The 23,484-nt window shown below is 33.4% G+C and overlaps 1 protein-coding gene across 1 annotated transcript in view; it reads left to right on the top strand.

Annotated features, from left to right (window-relative positions):
* The first annotated feature begins 319 nt into the window (after nt 1-319).
* Nucleotides 320-23,484, top strand: part of LOC143389307 (roundabout homolog 2-like) — a 169,828-nt gene continuing 146,663 nt past the window's right edge. Inside the window, 1 exon segment of the mRNA XM_077108560.1 lies at nt 320-599. Within this exon segment, the coding sequence (XP_076964675.1) occupies nt 320-599 (280 nt within the window).

Raw genomic sequence — 23,484 nt, 5'->3', positions numbered from 1 at the left:
AGCTAGCTTAAATCATAGTCCAGGTAAGTTCTGCAGGCAGCTAGCTTGATCCGAAGTCTCATCCTTTTCTCAGTGGAAGTCTAGTCCAGTTTTCAGCAACACTGGAAATTCTTCCACCTTGGTCTTTACCGGCACTGGGATGAAGGCAGGAACTCCGGATGGCTAAAGAAAATCCTGTACCATTCTACTAAGAAAACAACCTTCTGAACAATTTAGTACATTATCTCAAGGTTTTTTACATTTGAAATAAGCATTAATAGTGCTCATTACTCATTAGCTTTCAGGTGTGGGAGAACCATTGTAGTTACTGGCCTTGGAAATGCTCAAACTTCAGGGACGCCATGTGCGTCCTCCTACCGGCTGCAGCAACCTCGGGCAGACGGGGAGTGTCCGGGGACTCAAACTGCCATCAGGCACAGGGAGCAAGAGCCCGGAGACTGTGCCTATGGGTCAGGTTTGGACTTGGGCTCGTGGCAGTGGCGTCCTGCTTTCTGGCAGGGGGGTGGGGAAGAGCCGGCAACTGCCGCTTGGAAAATCCTTGCTGTGTCATGACCAGCTTGCGCACATGGTAGCCGTCACGCTAATTTATGCACCCTCTGGTAATGAAAAGTATTCAGTAATAGCCTTTTGCTGCAACTTTTTTTTTTTCTGATAATCCTTCTTTTTCTGAAATTTCTTCTTTCTGACTAGAGTTCTTGGGCTTCCATCAACACATGCTCTAACTATTTTTGGTTCTTTCCCTTAGTAATTTACTCTTTCCCTTAGTAATTTACTTCTCACCCCTTCCATATTTTCATCATAAAGACAATACACTACACTGAGACAAAACAAGACATAAACATGCTGTATCAATCCTCTCTATTTTCTCAAAATGGCCATTTTTCCTCTCGCCCTATCTGCCTAGGGATGAGACGATTTGCTTCCGTCCTATCTATGGACGGGCAGCTTTTTTTTTTCTGTCACTTATCCCTGAGTGTCCTGGGGCTCCCCGTAAGGGGCCACCATCAGCTGCAGTCCAGCTGCAGCAGAATAACTGGGGGGAGGGGTCACGAGCAACTTGTGTAGACTGATACAGCAGGAGTGGGAGCCCTTTATTGTAGGATAGGAGTGGTATATATACATTCCACACAGCTTATCTAATTAACATAAACTAGATACAGCAGTCAACCAATGAGAAATCTCCACACTTAATGGCTGGCTGGTGTTACTTCACAAACCACTCCCTCTGGCAAAATGCCAGGAGCCATCCAGACTTGTTTACAGACCCTAACAGAGGTCCAGCAGAGATTTGCATCTACCCAGCAACAAGATATAAGGATCTAATTACAAACTTACAAAAGGCAGTCAAAACTAAACCCCAGCTGCAGAAACTTCCCATTTAAAGCCCTGTATCAGTTTGCTCTGGAGTTTGATTGACCTAGTCTGTCCAGAGATAACTCCAATTGTCATTGCTCCCCAAACTATCCTACCTTATAATAATGTGAGATTGGAAGCTCAGGGCTACTACAACCATCTGAAGTTCCAGGCCACACTTGCTGGCATCTTGGTGAGAAACACAAAGATTTAACAATCCCCCAACCCTTGATCCAACTGGTACACAGCCCAAAATGAAACTCAGAGAATGGTCCAAGAGCATAAGCAAAAATATCCATCTTTGCCAACAGTTTTGACCACCTCATTGGGTATATGCCCTTCATTTTTCATTAAGAATTGCTTTCCTGCAGGGTACAGTGGTGCATGCCTGTAATCCCAGCAGCTCAGGAAGCTGATAGGAGCATCATGAGTTCAAAGACAGTCGCAGCAACAGCAAAGCACTAAGCAACTCTGTGAGACATTATATCTAAGTAAAATACAAAATAGGGATGGGGATGTGACTCATTGATCAAGTGTACCTGACTTCAATCCCTGGTTAAACCCCCCATCCCAGGAAAATCAGAATTGTTTTTCTATTTTCTTACCTTAAGTTTTTTTTTTTTTAACTTTTTCCATATTGTGTGTTTCTGAGAGTGTGTGTTTGTGTGTTTGTGTGTGTGTGTGTGTGTGTATGTTCTCATTGAATGTAATAAGTTTGATAATACATAAATATTTTATATAATATATTAATATATAATTGTAATATATGCATGTACTTAATTATATATTATATAATTATAACATATATTATAATTATATATATTATATATAAATAATTTTCTTTCATTTTAATTGCTTTTTTCTTTACCCATTTATTATTGAGCCTTTTCTTGAATAAGAGGTGTAGCATTTTCAATGGATTTGTTTTTAGTTTTTTTTTTTTTTATATTTTGAATTTATTTGTCTTATCTGTATTGTTGTTCCTCTTGCTACTCCTTCTTCTCTTTCTTCCACATGTAGTAGCCAAAAAGTCCTGTTACCTCTTCCTCTCTTTATTACTCTTAGTTATTTTTTACTTCTCACTCAATACAGCCATTACTTTTACCTGCTACTTTCCTTCTGCTTTCCCTATATTCACTTTTTAAATATTTCAAAGTTTTTCTTTCTGTTCTACATCATTTTTCTTCATTTAAAGAACTGTAATTTCAATATCTGTTAGGTATATTTAACTTATATAACTTCCACCCTCCACTATTCATATGAATGTGGTCATCAGTATGGTAAATAGCAGAGCTGGCATGTGCTATTTAATGTTAGATCTAGTTCATGACTGTTTATCCCTGACAATTAGGAATAAGTAAATAAAAATTTCATAGAGATTACACCTCACTGTAGTTACAATGGCAATCATCATGAATACAAATAATAATAAATGTTGGTGCAGATATACATTGTTTATAGGATACAAACTACCATATTCACTTTGGAAAGCAATATAGAGATTCTTCAAAATGCTAGAAATGGAACCATTAATGAACCTGGTGTCCCAACAATAAAACACAATTAAACACAAGGGGAGGATTCTGGGTCTCTAATGATGATGTTCTTAACCTACCAACCAAACCCTAACAGTGCCTACTTCTAGATGACAAGTCAACTAGCTGTAAACTGTTTTTGAAAAGAATAATATCTAACTGATATTTAGTGCCATTCAATGGTTATATTTCAGGGTTAGTTCCTAATGAATTTGGATAAGAACTCATTCAGAAACGACCATAAGTTAAAAATAAAAAAAAATCTGAAATAAAATTAAAAATTTGTTCTTCAATAGAAAAAGAAAACCAATGGCTTCATAGAATAAATTCTGAACTAGGAGGTTTAAATAGTGTACAAGTTGCAAATTAGCACACTTTTGCTTGTGTGGAAGAAAATTAACTCACTTTTGTATATCACCAAATTAATTTTCAGCATATTATTGTGGTTGGTTTATTTGTACATTTTAAGAATCCTGCTTTTAATTGCTAAAAATACATGTTTTTCTATTTCTTAATTTAAGACAGTATACTATTTTCTTGTCATGGATAAAGTTTTCTGTCAAAAAAATATGTTTTTGAAATCAGATTTTTATTCACCTGTTCATATCTTCCCTTCATTTTAAATATTATTCGCTTAATTGGATCCCTTGTTTGTTTTGAGGATTTTGTTTCAGTTTGATGCCTAACATCTCAGAAATTCTTCTCAAATAATAGATCAATTTCAACTGCATCTTTACACTTACAAAATGTACTCAATGCTGTTCAGTATTTTCAAATGAAAATTTTCACAAATATAAAACTGCTGTCAACAAGAGAATGCACGTGATTATTATAAAATTCTTGGTCATGGTGATTCACACCCAAGTATCTATTCTGCATCTATAGAGAAGTTGTCTGCCAGGTACACAGATCTCTGTCTATCATAGAATTTCAGAGCAACTTAATGGTATTGTTCTGTCTGTATTGTTCTATTTATTTCTCTTGTGATAAACTCCCTAGAGTATAGTCTCCCTTCAACATAACATCTCTACAGCTTTGTGTTATAAAACAGCTCTTTCATTTTAAAGGATTTTATTTTAGAGAAAATGCTGCAGTCATTTAACCTGCTAGCTTGGAAGAGATATGTATTCTATATTTTCAGTGCTAATCATTTCTCTAATTTCTACTAATTGACCCTGATCTAAAAATCTTCCTGCCTCTAATAATTGAAAAATTCTGTGCTTCTTAAAAAATACATTGTTTAATGTTATTGAGTTACTATACTGAGTCCTAATTCCCTTGATTTTGTTATGTTTTCTCATTAATCAATGCCATCCATTTTATTCCTTCTAGAAATATTGGAATATCTGTAGTCTGCAATGGCATCTTTCCTAGTAGCAGGTCACACTGCTAAAGAATTATTCATCTGTAATGTGTTCTCTCATTCCCATGTCAGTTCATCAGAGAGGAAAGGTATTAGAAATTGTACATTTATTTCTCACTACACTCATATGTATAAGGCTTCCTTCCTAAGTCATAGTATCCAGAGATGAAGCTTTAAGCTAATAATAGCTCATCTTAGAAGATCACGTGAAGATGCGCAGAGGAATGAGAAGAACTACTGATGCAGATGTTGAAGACTTCTGGTGTTGAGTAAAAAAGGTCCAGCTACCATCTGATGAAACTGATTACTGGAGGACAGTGACAGGGAGTGAAGTTGGTTTTTTGGCAACAAGATGGCAAATTGAAAGATTGGGTCTCTCATTCTTAGAAAATAAAAAAAAATTAAAAAAATCTTGCCTTTCCTCATGGTCACTAGTTTATATAGAGGTTTGGGGATGTCTTGGACAAGGTAGAGGGGTGGTCAAAATTCTGCAGTTATTTGCTTTTCTGACACACATGCTGCTGTTATTTGAAGGTCACCTGACCTTCTGGGTTCTTTGACTATGTACAAAAAATACTTATTAGGAATATATTTTTTCTTAGAAACAGCTACACTTGCAATTGTTCATTAAGCTACAGAACACAGGGGAAGAGAACAAAAAGGGAACTTTCTCAGGAGAACTGTTTTTAAACTATGATGAGGCTTCGGTGAGAGGTTTCATAGTCAAGTTAATGGAGACTACTAACATTGATATATGATGTTCAAAATCTGTGATTTTTAAACTCAACTAACATAAATTGAAGCTAAGGGGTTCATTTAGGAATTCCCTCAGTTACTCTGTATTATCAAGAAAATAAGAGAAAGATTTTCCATAGGGTAGAATTAAGGAAATCACCCCCAAAGGAAAAAGGAAGGCAAAGTTTAGTGAAAGCCCAGTGGTTTGGAGGCTGAGGCAGGAGGATTGCAAGTTCAGAGCCAGCCTCAGCAACTCTGTGAGTCCCTAAGCAACTCAGTGAGACTCTCTGTAAATAAAAAACAACAAAAAAAGACTGAGTATGTAGCTCAGTGGCTAAGCGGATAACCCTAGGTTCAATCCCTGGTACCAAAAAACAACATCACCACCACCACCACCAACAACAACAACAACAACAACAACAACAACAAATCTTTCCCACAGGAATCAGAAGAGGACAGTTGTAACAAGAAGGATTGTCTATGTTATAAGAATTTATAGAGAGGGTAAGTACGATAGAAAAGTAATGGTTTTGGAAATGAAAATTTGAGTGACTTAGTTTGGACCCAATCCAAAATTAAATAAGAAATAAGAATGAATTTGTATTATAATAACCATCTCCAAGAATTTTATCTATGAGGCCGAATTAGGATGGAATTAGGACAATAACTCACTCTTGTTGTAAAAATAAAAGGAGGACTCAATTTTCTGTTCATTATATGATAAAAAGAGTGTCAATAAAAGTATATGATAATTCAGCAGATTGAGAGATCTTATCTATCCTAAAGATGGTCAGCTTTTTATTTTTTAAATGTGAAGCGTTTGTGAGAGTTAAGTGCCATCAAGCAATAAGGCCAGGTCATGAAATTTCCCATCCAGAGATGGCTAAGAAGCAAATAATTTACATATCAATGTGAGCTTCTTGGCATAAAATCTTCTGAAGGACCCTGTTGAAATGCAAATGACATTATTATGTTGAATCTCATTAAACTTCATAAATAGTACAATGCACATAAATCCCATGAAAACTGTTTGTGCAGAGAAAATAAAATGAATTAATATGAGAACATGCATATATTAGGTAATACCTATAAAGCAGCACTATGGAGATATTGCATTTTGTCATTTAATGTTTATATTTTCCAAGATTTTATAAAGCAATCCATTCTAGGGACATGAATTTGCAGATGCTTGAAGGTGAATATTGCATGTGATTAGAAATGTGAAGATGATAGAGATAAGTAGCCTTAGTAAGTAAGCAATACCAGACAAAATATTTGTTCCTTTATTCACTCGATGTATTCATATTTTCAGTATCACTAATATTCAGAAAAATGTTTTCTCATTAAGAATTGATTCAATTAAATATATGAAACTATCAAAATATTTATGCAAATAATATTTTTATGGTTTATAAAATATAAAGAGCCCAAATTATGTTATTAATCTGGAAAATTATAAGTAAATTGTCAACTATAAAGCTAATGAACTGTGATAAACTTTTCTCTTACTTTTGTGAAAGAATACAACATGAAGATGGTGTTTATAAATGACTTACATTGGTTAACATAACAGTGTAGACAAAGGTGGCCAGGAATACACCTCTAATAAAAAGCCTGAGTTTATTGTTGCACTGAAGGGAAACACACCATGAGATATTATGGAATGATTCAGTAGGTGAGTTTTGGAGAAGACTTCTTACAGGATGTGGGCTTCTGGGAGGTTGGTGATTGTGGGGATGATTTAGCTTAGTGAAAGACCTTGGGTTGGATGTTGTCAGAGAGTAAATATAATTATTTGATTGAGAATTTTAATATCTTTAGAAGAAAGGAAAACCAAGCCAAATACTTATTATAATTAGCAAAGAATCAACACTTAATCATATCAGAAAGAGAGATTGTGAGTGTTTGGTATTTTGTGGCATGAACATGGTTGATCTGACTTTAGACATGATGAGGAAGAATTTCTGTATTTGTCTTGTTCCATAGTGGTTAGAGTGGCCCTGTATGATGTTGATGTTCTGTTAAAATGCCTGTGATCAACAAGAGGCAACCAAAATTTACCTGAGAGCCAGACCAGCTCCTAGGACTGATATAGTCAGTTTAGCTCAGGAGTATTTCTTTTCTTTTTACATAAAGAGTGGAAGGTGACCGCTCATAACTTTTTTCTTCTACAGATCTTATAATGTATGTGTAAAGATAGATGAGATAAACAGGAAAATAAGATTAGGAGATTGATTCTATAAAATTAGCCCACTATGCTGACACCCCACATTCTTTCTTTGCAAAAAAAAAAAAAAAAGCAATCTGCCTTCACCTCCAACTGAGTGGACAGGATATGTCACATTCCGTAGCAAACTGAGGCAGGGGCAAAGGTCAGGCAGTCAGTGTAGGTAAGGAATGATGGGGGTCGAGAGAAGAGGATGACTGTTCATCATTTGTTATCAAACAGAGAGGACAATGGATTGTTAAACTCTGTGATCTTACTTCTGGGCACTTTAGGTAACTAAAAATTAATCTCCATATTCCTACTGTAGGCACATACACAAAGAGAAAGCAATAATAAAAGAAGGGTGCTGGGGTCTATAAAAGAGCAAGATGCAATCCCTCCTTGGATAACCAGATCTGGGTCCCCTTTTCTTCAAAGAAACCTATTGATATCACTTTATTAAATAAAACTTGCCTTCTATGTTTGTCCCGGCATTTCTCAGGTATTTAATCTTCAACACCAGTGAACAAGGACTGGCTCCTTATCTTCAAGACTATTATCAATAACATGATAAAATGGTACATAAGCTGAAAATGATCAATTCCACAATAATATTGATCAACAGTAAAGGTTGTCAGCAAAGTAAGAAAAATGCAATAACTTGAAATCAGAAAGAATGGGAAATGAAAAGGTTAAAAGTCACCAAAATAAAAAACTTTAACAGAGAGGCACAAAAATAAAAGGCAACTTTAGAACTACTGAGGGAATTACCAGGATAATTGATTGAAGAATCACATTGTGGTAAATTGATGAGCTAATTTTAATTTTTGAATATTAAAAAGAAATACAAAAGCAGGAATTACTATGAAGATTAATAAACTATAACAACCTTGAAAAGGAAAAATCCACAGTGTGTGTGTGTGTGTGTGTGTGTGTGTGTGTATGTATGTATGTGTGTGTGTGTGTGTGTGTGTGTATATATATATATATATATATATATATATATATGAATAATTATCTATAAAGTATAATAAAAAAACATGGTTTTAGAACAGAATACAAAAGTAGTTAAACAGAAGAGAATCTGGTGATAATATCACTTGTAATTATTGCACTGTAATGCAATGTGGAGAGGAAGGTCATTTCCTAGATGTCACTGGTCCAACTGGGAAAAAATATATATATATATATAAAATATATATTTAAATATTCACTTACAACACAATTTTCACAAAAACAAATTTAAGTTCATAACACAAATTTTAGTTCTAATATAAATAAAAATATGAACTATAAGCAAAATAAACAGAAGTTATAACAAAGGGAAACACCCTTAATATCTTGATTATAAAAGACATAGAAATAAAACAGATGAAATTTTATAATATAATAAAATTATTAACATTTCATACACTGCTGATTGGAATTTAAGTTTTGAAACCATGCTGGATAACTGAAAGTGTCTGTGGAAGCTGGATATGTAAATACTCTGAAAAAAAGCCATTCCATTTTTGGAATAAATTCAAAAAATATGTATATATTTCCCCCAAACATGTGTGCTAATAGTCATTAGAGTTCCTTTTATAGCAACTATAAAACAAAAAAAAAATGCAATGATGCATTTCCTTCAAAATGGATACAAGATGCACTGATACATTCACCCACCAGATGTGGCAGGCAGCATCTAAGATGGCCCCTAAGATTCTTGACTCCTTGTATTTGCATATTATGTAGTCACCTCCCTTTCAGTGAACTGAACCTAATGACTCATTTCTAACTCATAGAATATATGAAAAGGGATAAGATTTTACTTCTGAGATTAAGTAATAAAGAGATTATGGTTTTGTCTTGAGTGTTTTCTCTCATTTCCTCTCTTACTCTGAGGGAAACCAGCACTAATGTGAGATGCTCTATGAAGATCCTCACAAGGCAGGTAACCAGCACCTCTGGCTATCTATTGAGCACATTTGATTATTAGCTATCCAGTGAGCACATTAAATGGCTTGGAATTAGAAATGCCTCTTTAGGGGCTTGGGTTGTAGTTCAGTGTGTGAGGCATGTGTGAGGCATTGGTTCAATTCTCAGCACCACATATAAATAAAATAAAGGTCCATCAACAACTATTATATATATATATATATATATATATATATATATATATATATATATATATATATATATATATATATACTGTCTGTCTTTAAAGCTTGAAAAGATGGCCACCCTAGACTGTGGGCTAATGGAGACCTGGGCCAGACTCACTTAACTGAATTCTTTGGCCTAATGGAGACCTGGGCCAGACTCACTTAACTGAATTCTGCCTGGATCCCTGACCCTCAGAAACTGTGAGAGAATAAATGTTTATTGTTTTAAGTTCAATGTTTGAGATGACTTACAGCAATAACATACTGGGATATGAGAAAGAGAGAGAGCTATGAGAACAAATGAATAATAATTATGTGAAAGAACTTGCATAAAAATTATAAACAAAAATTGAAGCAAACAATACAAACACAAAACAGTATGTGCTATTTGATTTCATCAACCAATAGAGCATATAGAGACAAAACTGGTCTATGGCAATGAAAATTAAAATAATAGCAGTCTTAGAAAAATAGACTGTCTAGTAGTTATCATAAGAGGAAGCTGTAGGTCTCTTGCTTCAACATTTGAAAATATATAAAGTTGTTTTCTTTTGATTTTCATACTTTTCTGAATGTATGTTTTACTCAGATAATGATCACATTAAAACAACTTCTATAGTTTATTCTTTTATTATTGGACCTGATTTGGTTCATAATTTCATTGCTAAGTTTCTGTCTTTTGTTTTTTAATGTTTTTTTTTAATCAAAATATGGATTTTTTTTTACTTTTAACCAATTATTTTAAACCTTTGCATTTATTGTATTTAGTGATGACTTAATATTTGTTTCTTCCATCTTTTTGTTTGTTTGCTGAAAATCATATTGTATTTTGCTTGTCATTTTTAAAGCTATAACTTAATGTTGGTCCCTGAAATTAACTCTCCGAACACTATATATAGTTATGTCTCATATCTATGGTTCTGCAAATGAGCAGGACTAACCCATTAGAGATGTCTTTCTTATACATTTGTCAAAGAAAAGAGAAAGATATATTCAAATTTTTAAAATCCAAAATTACTATTTTATAGACTACATGTTGGTCAAGAAAATCTTGTGGACATTAATCTAGCTTTCATCCATCTATCTGTCTGACAGAATTGTTGACAATTTTTCCTGTGTACAAAAGTAAGAGAAAGTGGCCAAGGATCTAGCAATTGAATAACTTGACTTGAAGTTCTATAAAAGATTTCACTGTGCAGTTATCACTTCCATTTGCCCTTATAATGGGTTTGCACCCCATGCAATGACAATTTAAAGAGAAAAGTCATTTCCAAATGAAGTAAAGAGCTCTTAGAAATGTAGCCACATGTGGTAGAGCCAAAATCTATTAGGGGGAAATCTGTAGATGATTTTAGAACTAAAAGGAGAAATAAAATTGGCCATAAAACATACTAAAATGTTCAAGTTCTAATAGTGTTTTTAAAAATAAATATCCTTAATTATCTATTAAACTCAACAAACAGCTCTAAAATCAACCAAGTTCAAAAGGGCAGCAGAAACAACAAACAAACCAATGGGCCAGTTTAATATTGCTTAGGGTACAGAAGAGAAAATAAAAGGTAATTACCTGAATCTTTTCAAAATTTCATCAGAGAAACTTCAGACAGTTTTGCCACACTGAGAAGAAAATCTGGTAGAATTAGATTTATCATTCTGAAATCACCTTCCAGTTGACAAATTATACCATACACTCACTCTTTTTAATGATAAAGAAAATGAAGGCAGATGAATTTAAGAGTGCAATTTGGGCACAGAAATGGACAGTTTAATAGAATTGTCCTGGGTACCAAATACTCTCCAAGGAGTTATTACAACAAACCACAAAAAAAAAAAAAAAACTAAAAGTCGAAAATTATTGTGTTTTGCATAAATGCATGCTTAAAAACCTCTAGAGGTGCTTTGGACCAATTTAAATTTACTCTCTGTGTTAATGTTATCAGTATTAAAAGCATTCTGTTCCTTTCCCATTTCTTCTACCAGCAAACAGAAAAACAATTTTCTTTTGTAAAATGGGAAGTTTTTTCAATTTTAAGTCTTGTAAGTTAATGACTTTAGATTTAAAGTTTACCATAACCAAATTTTTCTTGTTATTCTTGATCTTTATAAAAATTTTAAAAGCATGTCATTTTATATATTAAGATATATACATATATATATGTATATATATATATATGTATATATACATATATATGATTAAATGTGCTTTGTTTTGTCATTAAATAAGAACATATGTGTCTTGTATATTTATCATTAAATATACATATATTTATTGTGTGTTTTATTTTAAAAAGTATGAATGTAAACCAATATGTGGGTGTTTGAGAACTACACCATCTTACATTTCTTTCAGGTGTTGTTTCTATTACTTAGTTGGTCAACATCACTCTACTACTTTCTGTTCTTGTTGGTTATAATGTTTTTTGAGTGTTTGGCAAGTAATGTCTGAGAAGTATTTCATCTTAGAAAATTTCATAGTTTGATTATCCTTCAATCAGAAACATTTTATATCCTGCCTCTTTTCAAAGTAGGTCATGGAGTCAAAAAAGGATTGCCTATATTTTTTAATATTTCTGTGTCCAAAACGTGATCACTTTCCTCAAGTCTCCATATATAATCCCTGCTTACTTTATTGTTTTAGCACTCATTTTTAATCTCCTTTTTAAATAAAAGAAATCATTTCTGGCAAAAATCTGGAATTCTTGAAATAATTTAACATATTAGTCATATCCAATAACCTGTTAAAATAATTATTAAAAGCAATTTTTTAACCATACGAACTTTTTAGTTTTACATATGTGGCTAGACCCAGTAACTTTGGGAATCTGTCCAGTTCAAACTCTTTATAAAGGGTGGCAGTCATTTTTGTAACATGAAGATTAAGAATAATGATGGTCATAGTAAGAAGAAATACATAGAAAAGTACGCATAGCACCACCACGTGGCATATATGTTCTATATGCTTTTCCACATATTGACTCATTTAAACATCACAACAAAATTTAGAGAAGGTATGGAGAACAGAAAAAGCTGGCATTATTCATCTCATAAGTAACAGAATAAGGAATCAAACCCAAGCAAATTTGTTCCATAATACACAGTCTTAAGTTCTTGTTCTTTCACATTTTTGGATGGTGTCAATCCCTTATATCCTGCCTCTACTCAAATACTGTAAATAGCACAGAAAACGCTACACCACCAACCAAGGTTTGAATATAAATTAACACACTATGTTTATCAACATTTTGTATATTTTAGGTTTGAACTTTTATCACTAAATCTGATGGAACATAAATATGCAAATATATATGTGTGTGTGTGAGTGTGTGTAAGAACTAGATATGAAATAATATTACAGAAAATTCTGTATTTCATCAACTAGTAGAGTATAAATTAAATTTATAATTTATTCCTTTTTCATATGCCCTTAGTAATGCAAATCATAATTATTATGATAAAAATTACATGATCATCACTCTTACATTATTAATCTACATAATACAAATATAATTTGTACTTCACATCCATCTTGAAATTATTTTCCAGAAATAAGGGTGTTTATCAATAAATACTTATGAAACAAACAAATTTATGATGAATCTTTTTAGTGACATTAAATTAATGTATGTTTATAATTACCAATATGGAAATACTTTTAAAATAGAAAACAAATTAAATTTTAAGATAGGCTTAGTTTGAATGCTCAGTATATGATTAATAACCATGTACCCATTACATGAAGTAGTTGCTTATCAACATACATCCACAATTTTTAAAATACATGTACATTATTATCTAGCTACCTACCAAAATATAGCTTTCTAATTATCATATATATTTTTAAGCACATAAAAATGCATAAGCCTTCTGTGAAAACACAGGTAGAAATATTAATAATTGAGAAAGTGTTTGTCTACTTTGAGATCCTAAATGTCATTTAACTAACCTCAGTTTTCACTGTCTGAAGGACAAATGGAAATTAAACCAAAAGAAAGAGAGAGAGAGAGACAGAGAGAGAGAGAGAAGAGAGAAACATGGATAAATATGGTGCTTTAATTATGAGATTATGTGACTATCATCTCTGTTAAAGGAAAAATTTTGTAAGCAGATTAGCATACTGAAATATAAATTAGAAGAGTGTAGTTATTTGAATGGTAGGTTATGAAGCAAACTGTAAAAAGCTTTTGTACAAAATGCTTTCAAATTGATGCTGGTTTCTGATGGCAGGGGACTGACCTAATTAAGATGACCTAATTAAGATTGAGTGACTATATATTTCCAGTCTGAGTTCTCAAAATGATTTCATGTGCTGGCAGTAAGGAAAATATAGAGACCACAGGGGGATTGATCTTGTGACCTCAGCTTCATTAGTTTCATACACTTAATGAATGGAGTTAGCAGGGTCCCAGAAATGGCTGAGACACATGTCATCATTACTCATCTGTCTGTGTGTAGATATTTCACTGTAATGAAAGTAAAAGCTACCTCAGTGATTTTGTTCTTGTGTATAAAAAGGACAGATCAACTCTGCCTCTTTTGCTTTATTTTTAGCAGTGTATAAAACTTCACCGATACTCTTTTGGTCTTTTCTCAGCTTGTTCTCATCTCATTATTTCATAAATCACAAATGTGCAGCTTTTAATGACTCATATAATAGAGTATAGAGATTAGAGAGTTTAATCAATTCTTTCAGCATACTCTCTTTATATGATATCTTGTTATATATGACACACTGTGCTCATTTTGATATCCAGGAATCAAGACTGATGTGCACTATCATGAAAATATTATCAGCAATAAATTCAAATTATTCTATAAAGTGTCATTATCAGATATACTCCCAAATACTGTAGGAAAATTCCTAATCCTTTAAACACTTCTCATCAAACAATTAGAAGTAGTAATGAAAGATAGTAAATTGAGTATTGACAATTTAGAATTTCAAATGCCTTCTTGAATGTGAGGACAAAAATCAGCTATATAATATTAACTGAGAATTAGCAACGTATAGGCTCAAGATCACACTAAAACTTCTTGACAGGTTACATTCAATTTTTCGATGAACTTTTAGAATAGCTTTAATAAAAGTCAAATACTGCAATGTCACATATTTTCCAAACAGTCTCTCTCTCTCTCTCTCTCTCTCTCTCTCTCTCTCTCTCTCTCTCTCTCTCTCATCTCTGATGTACAGTTCCAACAAACTTCTCCTTGCTAGTGAGGATCAATCTCCTCCTAAAGTAAATGACTCCCTTCTTTGCCTGTTAACTCATTGGAATGAGGCATGGGGTGTTCAAATTGTATTTCATATGAAACATTTTTAATTTCCCTAGTGGAAGATTTTTTCTTTTACAACAAAGCCCACTAGATCAATGAAGCCTAACAAATCGGGGCAGAAAACAAATAATTTGTTCCATGTTATTTGATCATTAGAAATAATAGTGACAGAAACCCATGTAATACCCAAGTCTAACTAGAGTTCTAAGTTCTGCAAATGTGCTTTCCTTTATGAAGTAGACATACATTTTGACATCACTAGGCTCTGTTCCCTTGGATTGGATGAGTTAAGACAAATATGGGAACTCCCAGAGGGAAGGAGTCTAGTCCCTAAAGGATAAAAAGTAGCACATTGCCATTGGAATGATTAGAGTTGCTGAGCTCTTGCTATATTGTTTTTTACTCAAGGACAATGTCTCTCCCTTAATCTGAATTATTTAGATATATACAGTAGGTGAGAATTTCTACTCAGGATACCAAAAAGTAGTCACTGCAAGCTATGGCAGAAACTTATCTCCAACAGCTAGTTGATTTATTCTTGCTGAATCAATTTTATCCCTTCAGATTTGAAACTTGAGGATTGGACTGGCAACTTTTCTTTTGTTTTACTAGACATCCTCCTTTGTAATGTCACAGCTATTTATGAAAAAGTATCATATCACTTCAGCTCCATGGATTGTTAGAGTCTGTAAACAAGTCAAGATGGCGCCTTGCATTTTGCCAGGGAGAGTGATTTGTGAAATAATGCCAGCAAGCCATTAAACGTGGAGATTCCTTATTGGTTGACTGCTGTATCTATTTTATGTTAATTAAGATAAGATGTGTGGAATGTATAAATACCTCTGTTGTCCTACAATAACTGGATCCCAATTCTGCTGTATCAATCTACACAAGTTGTTCGTCACCCCTGGTTATTTTGCTGCAGCCGAACTGTGGCAATGGATAAGTGGATAACTTTGTCACTTCACAGAGACAAATGTAATACTAGAGAGACAAATGTAATACTGGTGGCATGATGAAAGGTAATTAGTTCTTCAGTTGCCTGGAGTATAAGAACAGGAGCTAGGGTGGACATGAAAGTTTCCAGGCAATTAGAGTTACTATAATCAGCCACATGAGTCATGTGATAGTCTGAAAGAGGTCCATACTGTTCTTATTTCCAAAACAGATATTTGAAAACAGCTTGTCAAAGATAACGTGAATCCACAGTCATAGGTCACAGTACAGAACCTCAGCTGATCCTAGCAAAAAGGATGAAAGAAAAAAAAATTAAAAACCTTTTCAAGACAGGTGTAGAGAAGATGCTTTACTATTGGCCTGTTCATAAGAGTCTGAAGTAATACTATGTAATACTAGAGCAAAAACTCTGGGTAGATTTTCATTGTCCTATCCCAATTGGGGGAAGAAGGTAATGTTCCTAATGAAATTGGCACTCTCTCTGATGGTGCCCTTGAAGACTGTTCTTCCTTCCAGTAAGACTTTGTGTATGATTGTGATTCTTTCTCTTCAGCTCCAAATTTTAGAGCATCCTCCTTGTGCTTTATGTCTGTATTGAATTTACTGGGGATCCAAGTAGCTTTGCAGGTGGGATAGATAATAGGACTCTCCTGTCCCAGTTCACAGAGTCAATCTTCTGGTTCTCATCATTTAGCTCACATCAGTTCATGATGTAAGAATCCCTGTCATTTCTAGATATTTTCACAGTTGATCAGATAGCTGGGTATGCCAAAAGTCTTCTGCCACTCTCAAATTGCAGAGCTCAGAAAGCTCATCATCATCATTCTTACCAGCAGTTAGAATTTGAAGTGATCCTCCAAAACCTCCTGCTTTTTCAGTAGGTCATTGTGGTGACTCTGTGTGCCCATGGGAAAGTGATTCACTGTTATCTGCCCATCTCCAAGTGGTTTTATCACTTTGATGGCCAATTAATAGAGATCACCTGAACTCTTCATGGTGCCTAGCACCTCTCTTCCTGCCAAGAATGACCTAGGCTTATTTTGGATTTTTCTTTTTCAGACTTTTCTTTATTTACTTCCTTTTCTTCTGTCACCACACACTTTCATTGTAGACCCTTTCACATATGCATTTAAGCACAACTATTCATTCAAGAACCTACTGCTTTATATCTTAAAGCATAGGACCATGTACAATGCAAATATTTTTCAGAAAACTGACTAGCTGTAAATGCTACATATAAAATAATGTATAAGGAGATTAATATTTTGGGAAGAAAATTAAGATTTATATTTTCAGTTTTGCTTTACTATATTTATTATTAACAATTATATTTTTAAATAAAATGTACTTATAATATTCAATGATGTTGGGCTGGGGTAATGGTTCAGTGGTAGAGCGCTTGCCTAGTAATTGTGAGGCACTGGGTTCAATTTTCAGCACCACATATAAATCAATCAATCAATCAATCAATCAATAAAGGTCCATTAGCAACTAAAAAAGTATTTTTAAAAATATTCAATGATTTTAATTTTTGGAATATAAAATTTAATATCCTGTAAATGATAAATGTCCATTTGTTCATAATCCTAAAATGTCATCTGTTGGGATGTACTATTTTGAATACATAATAACCACATTTTATATTGTGGCTTATTTTCATCATGCCATGTAACACACACTATTTTGTGAGTCTGTTCTTTCAGAGGATCTTCATTCTTCTTATTTTTCAAGGATTTCCAGGTTCATAGGAGCTGAGATTTTACTATAAATTTTATGACTCTAAAACCATTAGAAGAACATCAATGCTACTTTAAATTGGTTTTCTGGAGAAAAGATAATATGTTTGATGAATTAAAATAAAAATATGAAAGCATAACAGCATATTGGATTACTTGTTAATTTTTCTTTCTCAAATGTTTTATATTGAAGAGGATTGATTTGTGAAGTACATTTTCAAGCCAATTTCACCTTTGTTTCTAGAAAAACTACATTTTGTCCTGGAATGCTATTGACATTTCATCAGAGGAAATAGATTCAGAATTGCTGCCCAGTAAAATCTATCTTAGCAATAGTTCTCTATCTTTCAGCAAACACAATGCAATTGACCTTGGGTCAGAGGATAAAAAGCTGCCATTATGAAGTGACAGAATAACTGGTTGTCTTTTTCTGCTAAGTTCTTTTGCCATCACAGAGTTCTTTGAGTCATGCCTTCATATAGAAGAGGAACATATCCAATAACTACAAAAACCTGAATTATACAACTGCTTCATCTTTCTCAATTTAAATGGATAGGTTTATCAAAAATAAAAATAGAACATCAAACACATTCAGAGATCATAAACATGAATGAAATGGGAGTTAAAAGTGTATTGCCATCTAAAAACATCACAAGTCAATTTCATATAGCCAAAATTGTTTATCTTTGTGCCTTGCCTCATTTAAGCCTGCAAAGATAGAATCCATTTGTGCAATCCAATTAATAAAATAAGACCATTAATTTTCTCTTCCTCAATAATTATTTAAAATAAACTTCTTATATAGAAAACATTTGACGTCAAGTAACCATTTAATTCCCTTAACAAGGTTAAACCTATTGTTTGAAATGCAATTATTTCCATCATTGTATTATATTAAATGATAAGGATCATGCAACTATCCTGAAAGTTCTTTAAAAGGAATTCTCCTGGTCCTCATTTCTACTCAGTCTCTGATCAGTTATTTCTCTGAATCTTTTCTTTTCATTCATTATACTGGGGGAGTTTATTCTCCACAAGAGCCTTCTAGTTGATATACAATTATTTATTTTATGGTTATCATTAAAAGTAATCTCCATTGAAAGCATAAAACTTTACATAAATTTGAGAAATTATATCACTTGAATAACCATGTAAAAAATTCTCTGAAATGAATTGCTATGGTTTGGATATGAGGTGACCCCTAAAAACTCCTGTGATTATGGGGGAGATTAAGTGATAAGATTATTAAAGCTGAATTATGAATTCACCTAATGGGTGAATTAATCCATTTGTTGGATCAATAATCTGAATGGATTACTGGATGGTAACTGTAGGCAGGTGGGGCATGACAGGAGGAAATAGATGTGGGGGAGATTGCCTTGAAGATGATTTATTTGGTCTCTAGCTCCTTGCACTCTCTCTCTGCTTCCTGGCTGCCATACATTGAGCAATTTTGCTCTACTATGCCATTCTATGCAAATGTTTAGCTTCACCTCAGACCCAGAGCAATAAAGCTGAGTTTCATGGACAGTACCTTTGAAACCTTGAGCCAAAATACTCTTTTCCTCTTCTAATTTGCTCTTGTCTGTATTTTTGTCACAGCAATGAAAAGCTGAATATGAAAGAATAAATATCAATATTTAATTTATTAAATTGTTTCACATCAGAGACTCCACTGATGCTTGTAGACAGCAGTTAGAGGTGGAAGCATTTTAAAACTATACCTTGTGTCTTTTTTCTTCAATTAGATGGCTTAGTATATTGTGGTAGGCAGAAAAATAGTGATCCAGAATGCCCACATCCTATTCTGAGCAAATGCATTATCTTATATGTTGAAAGACCTTGCAGATGTAACTTAAGGCTCTAGAGATGTGGAGATATCATGGGACATTGATAAACAAGTGTCATTATAAGGGAATGAGAGAAGCAGCAGTGTTCGATGAGAAGGGGTAATTGCTACAGTGATGTCATTAAATAAGTGAGAGAGTTTGAGATCTATAGCACAACTAAGAAATAGCTTAAAACATCTTTCCAAAAATTACAAAAGACAAGAAAGATCAGATGAGTATATTTAGAGATGGGTATATGCAATTGTGGAAAGTTTTCTACATTTATTTTGGTTCCTAAATGAAATAGTGAAAAGGGTGAGCTGAGACAAAAACAAAGAGCTCTTGGAGGTGAGCAGAGAATATTTGAAATAGCCATCAAGAAAGTAAAAAGAGAGAAGTAAAGAGATGGTTTTGTTTCACAAAACCAAAGATCACATGATATTAGGATGTGTCTTCAAAGCCATCTCATTCATCACCTGTATATGTGAAAAGTAAGTGTAAAGTTGGAGTTTTCCAAGGGTGGACTTTTTGGTAAATGTATGGTAGAGGAAATGGGAATTGAAGATACTAGAACATAAGATCTCTATGTAATTCTTTGAAGAGAGCTCAAATACTAGTAGAAGCCTTCAAAAAAAAAATTCTGCTTGCTCCTCTATAGTCTAAATTCAACACAAAAACTAAAACCATCCTTTTAAAATTTATTTCAGATCATTTCATACCTTGTTTTAAAAGGCTCACTATAAACTTCTATGAGATCACCAGAGTTTCCCATCTTTTCCAACCAACTGACAATGGCTACCTACTCATATTAAACTAGCTGTGTGCATACTTGTAACTTGAGACATTTCCCTATTTGCATGAGCCATTCCCATGACAGTGAACAACTTTTTGAGAAGTCTTTTCTTTGCTAACTAGACACATTTTTCCATTCTCTGCTCAAATCTTGTATTTTTAATGAGGCCTGCCCCAACCACTCTGTTTAACTCCGCACCTTATCACTCTGCCACTCTCAGGATTCCACGTCTCTCTTGCCTTTTATTTCACTTTTTTGTATGCTACATAATGAACTGTTATATTAGAGAAACTTCTTAGTGCCTTCTAAAATGTCAATCCCAGAAATAAGGGGCCTTACTCTCTTTTATTTACTTCTATAGCTGAGGTGTATACTTGTATTAATCATTATGTGGCCTACATACTTCACTCCATAAACCCATAAATTTTATTGCATTCAAGAGTACTATTGGTATTTTTTTTCTCATTTACTCTGTTCCCTCCTGCACACTCCTCCATGAACCATCCTATTGGGGATCTGTTATTCTGATATTCCATAATGGGCCTATCTGCATCCAAAGACATATTCCCATTATGTAGACTCTTCTAGAAATCCATCTTTCTGAGATAACCATTTCCTTTTGCAGTTCTTTTTCACTAAAACTATCAAATATGAAGACCATATCACATTACATTTATGATCAGAGTTTCTGATGTTAATTTTCTTCATTTTTGTAATGCATTAATTTCACAATGTACAAAAAATGCATTTTGAAGCAGGAAGAACTATGTAAGTGTAGTGCATATCTATTATTATCTGTTGAGTAGTAAAATACATAGCACAAAAGGGTTTGGGAAGAATTAAATGAGATTATATTTACATTTTTTTATTTACTTTCAAATGTTTGATATATATATATATATATATATATATATATATATATATATATATATATATATATACATACACCATGGTTTAAACATTTAGTCTTTTTCATGGACACAAACTTCTTTCCATCCTCAGGGCCTTTGCAGTGGAATTTTCCCAGTCCTAAATTTCTCTCTTCCCAGGGCCTGCATGACCAGCACCTCCTTCCTAAGGTTTTGTTTTCAGGAAGAGGACTTCCCTTACCAGCCTGTTCACAGTAGCCCTTGACTCTTACCCCTGTTATTCACATCAGTTGTGTGTGTGTGTGTGTGTGTGTGTGTGTGTGTGTGTGTGTGTTTAAGTATTCATTTTGTAATGATTTGAGCAACCAATAAAAAAAAATCCAGATATATTATTAGGCTATTTAGTCCAAGGACTGAAACTGTGAAACTTCCACAACAAGAAGAATCAAGACTCTGTTCTCCTAGTATAATGCTTAGCACTATTCTTTCTCACACGATGTATATTAGTTAAAAACAACAATTTCTTCTTTAAAATGCTCATTTGTGTGTTTCTCCTTTTGCTTTTTAAGAAGATACTATTTTAATTATACAGTGGATTTAAGAAATAAATAATATTTTTTTTCTTTAGGATATAAATATTTGTATATTTTTTGTCCATGCATTAATTTATGCTCTTCATAGGACTATGGTTAAAATGATATAAAATGGAATTAATGAAATGATACTTACATATCATCCATTTAAAGTTTTCACTTAACCAAAAGTACAAAATTAAAATATAAATATATTTATCTGATGTCACACACTTCAGTGGCTTTACTGGAATGAAAATAGCGCCTTAAGCAGAATAACAGACTGTCTTACATCTGTGAATTTTCAAGTTTTGACCAATATCAGTGTGGCTTGAGGCTGTTGGACATGTGGTAAGTTTCACTCCTGAATTTTGGCATATATTTGTTTGCTATTTTGGGGGGAAAATAAATGTTTGTGATGTGTGACTAGGATGTTTATGAGAAATTCATTTAGAATTTTTAAAACTCTTCATAGCTTTTAATCCTATTTTTTTCTGTTACATTTATAGAAATAAAACCAGGAAACTTTTTAAAGCAATACCAAAACAGTGGCCAAGAATTTTGCAAACAATTTAGAAATTTTTTTTTAAATTGTCAAACTTTGTGACTTATGTTGATAATTCTTCTTTACTTATGACATTCAATTCTTACACTATATTAATTTTCAATTACCAGATGACTGAAAGAGTGAAACAAGGACTTAAGATTTAACTCCAATTTCACACAGCGAGTAAGTAACCTTATTTGTTCTCTCTCTTGGTTATGGGTTTTATCTTTAACATCTAGGCTATGTCTTATGCAGCACGAGGTAGTCTCTTCTCTCAGGAAATTTACAATCCTGTTAATGACGAGCTCTATGGAGATATAATGAGGAAGTCAATTCAATAAGTGATAGATGCCAGGAAAGCAGTCATCTCCAGATCTCTGACTGAGCTAAGAGGTTTAAATGACACAACCAGAGCCCTGAGTAACCTATTATTCATGCTCTCCTATGTCATGAGCCTGCCAGCTGAGGCGTGAAAAATTTGCCTTAATGATAGTGTGCCCACACTTCCCAATTTACACCCATTGTCCAAATTAATTATTAATAACACCTCTTTTTACTCTCAAATAACTGGTTTAAATATTTTTGTCCTCCTATTTAATGCTCTCATGAGCATCAGGAAACAGAAAAAAAAGAACTATGCCAAATTACTCTTTCATGCTGGCTTTTCCTACCATGCATGAAATGTATACATCCTGTTTCCCTGCTCCAGCAGCTACCATCCAAGTATGGACATGGTTTAACTCAAGGTGCAAACTGCATTGAGGAACTTACTCTTTGTGCATCAAAGGAAACCCTCCTTTACAAAAGATCAAGAGCTAGGCTTATAATTTTATCCTTTATATAAATATGACCTTTGAATGAAATTTTTTAAAATATCTGATTATAAATCCTGAAGTGGTTCTTTCAAGCTACAACTCTTGCCATTCTGCTGACATACACTTGCATTGGCAGCACTATTATAATACTGCACTGTTTTGTATGATTCCTGATCCTTCTGACTTGTGCTTCTCCTTCATAGCTCATTGTGAGAACTAAGGAGCCATACCTTCACACCTCACTCATGTTTCCCAACAATGATCATAACTAGTAATCTAAAAGAATCTTGGATTCTCCACACGCTTTTTAGACATAAGTCGCACTGGAGATATTGTCAGACCACTGGAAATCCCTATTATAACACCCTCCAGTTACTCCTGGATATGTCAGAAGTCTCTGAAAAGCATCTGACCCATTATAAGATTCTTATTTCACTTACAAGAAGTTTCTTAATTTATTGTCCTCTACTTACCTCAAGAAATAACAAGTAAATCTAAGAGAACCAAAAATTCCTTTAAAATTAAACTATCTTGTAATACAGGACAAGAACCTTTGTGCACAATCATTTTGTATTCTTACTCTAATATCTAAGTGCAAATATCTCTTACTGGTCAATTTTCCATCAAATTATATATTTATCTGTCTAATTCTAACATAACTTTGACAGTGAATTAATCTTTGCCGATTGCTTTTGTGAAGAACGTGAGGAGCCAGCCATTTGAGGAAACAGGAGCTTAAAATGGCCATCATTAGACAAC

Source organism: Callospermophilus lateralis, unplaced genomic scaffold (genome assembly GCF_048772815.1).
Source record: "Callospermophilus lateralis isolate mCalLat2 unplaced genomic scaffold, mCalLat2.hap1 Scaffold_94, whole genome shotgun sequence".
Taxonomy (NCBI): Eukaryota; Metazoa; Chordata; class Mammalia; order Rodentia; family Sciuridae; genus Callospermophilus; species Callospermophilus lateralis.
Note: the sequence above shows the minus strand (reverse complement) of the source record. Positions and strands in the feature narration are given on the sequence as shown.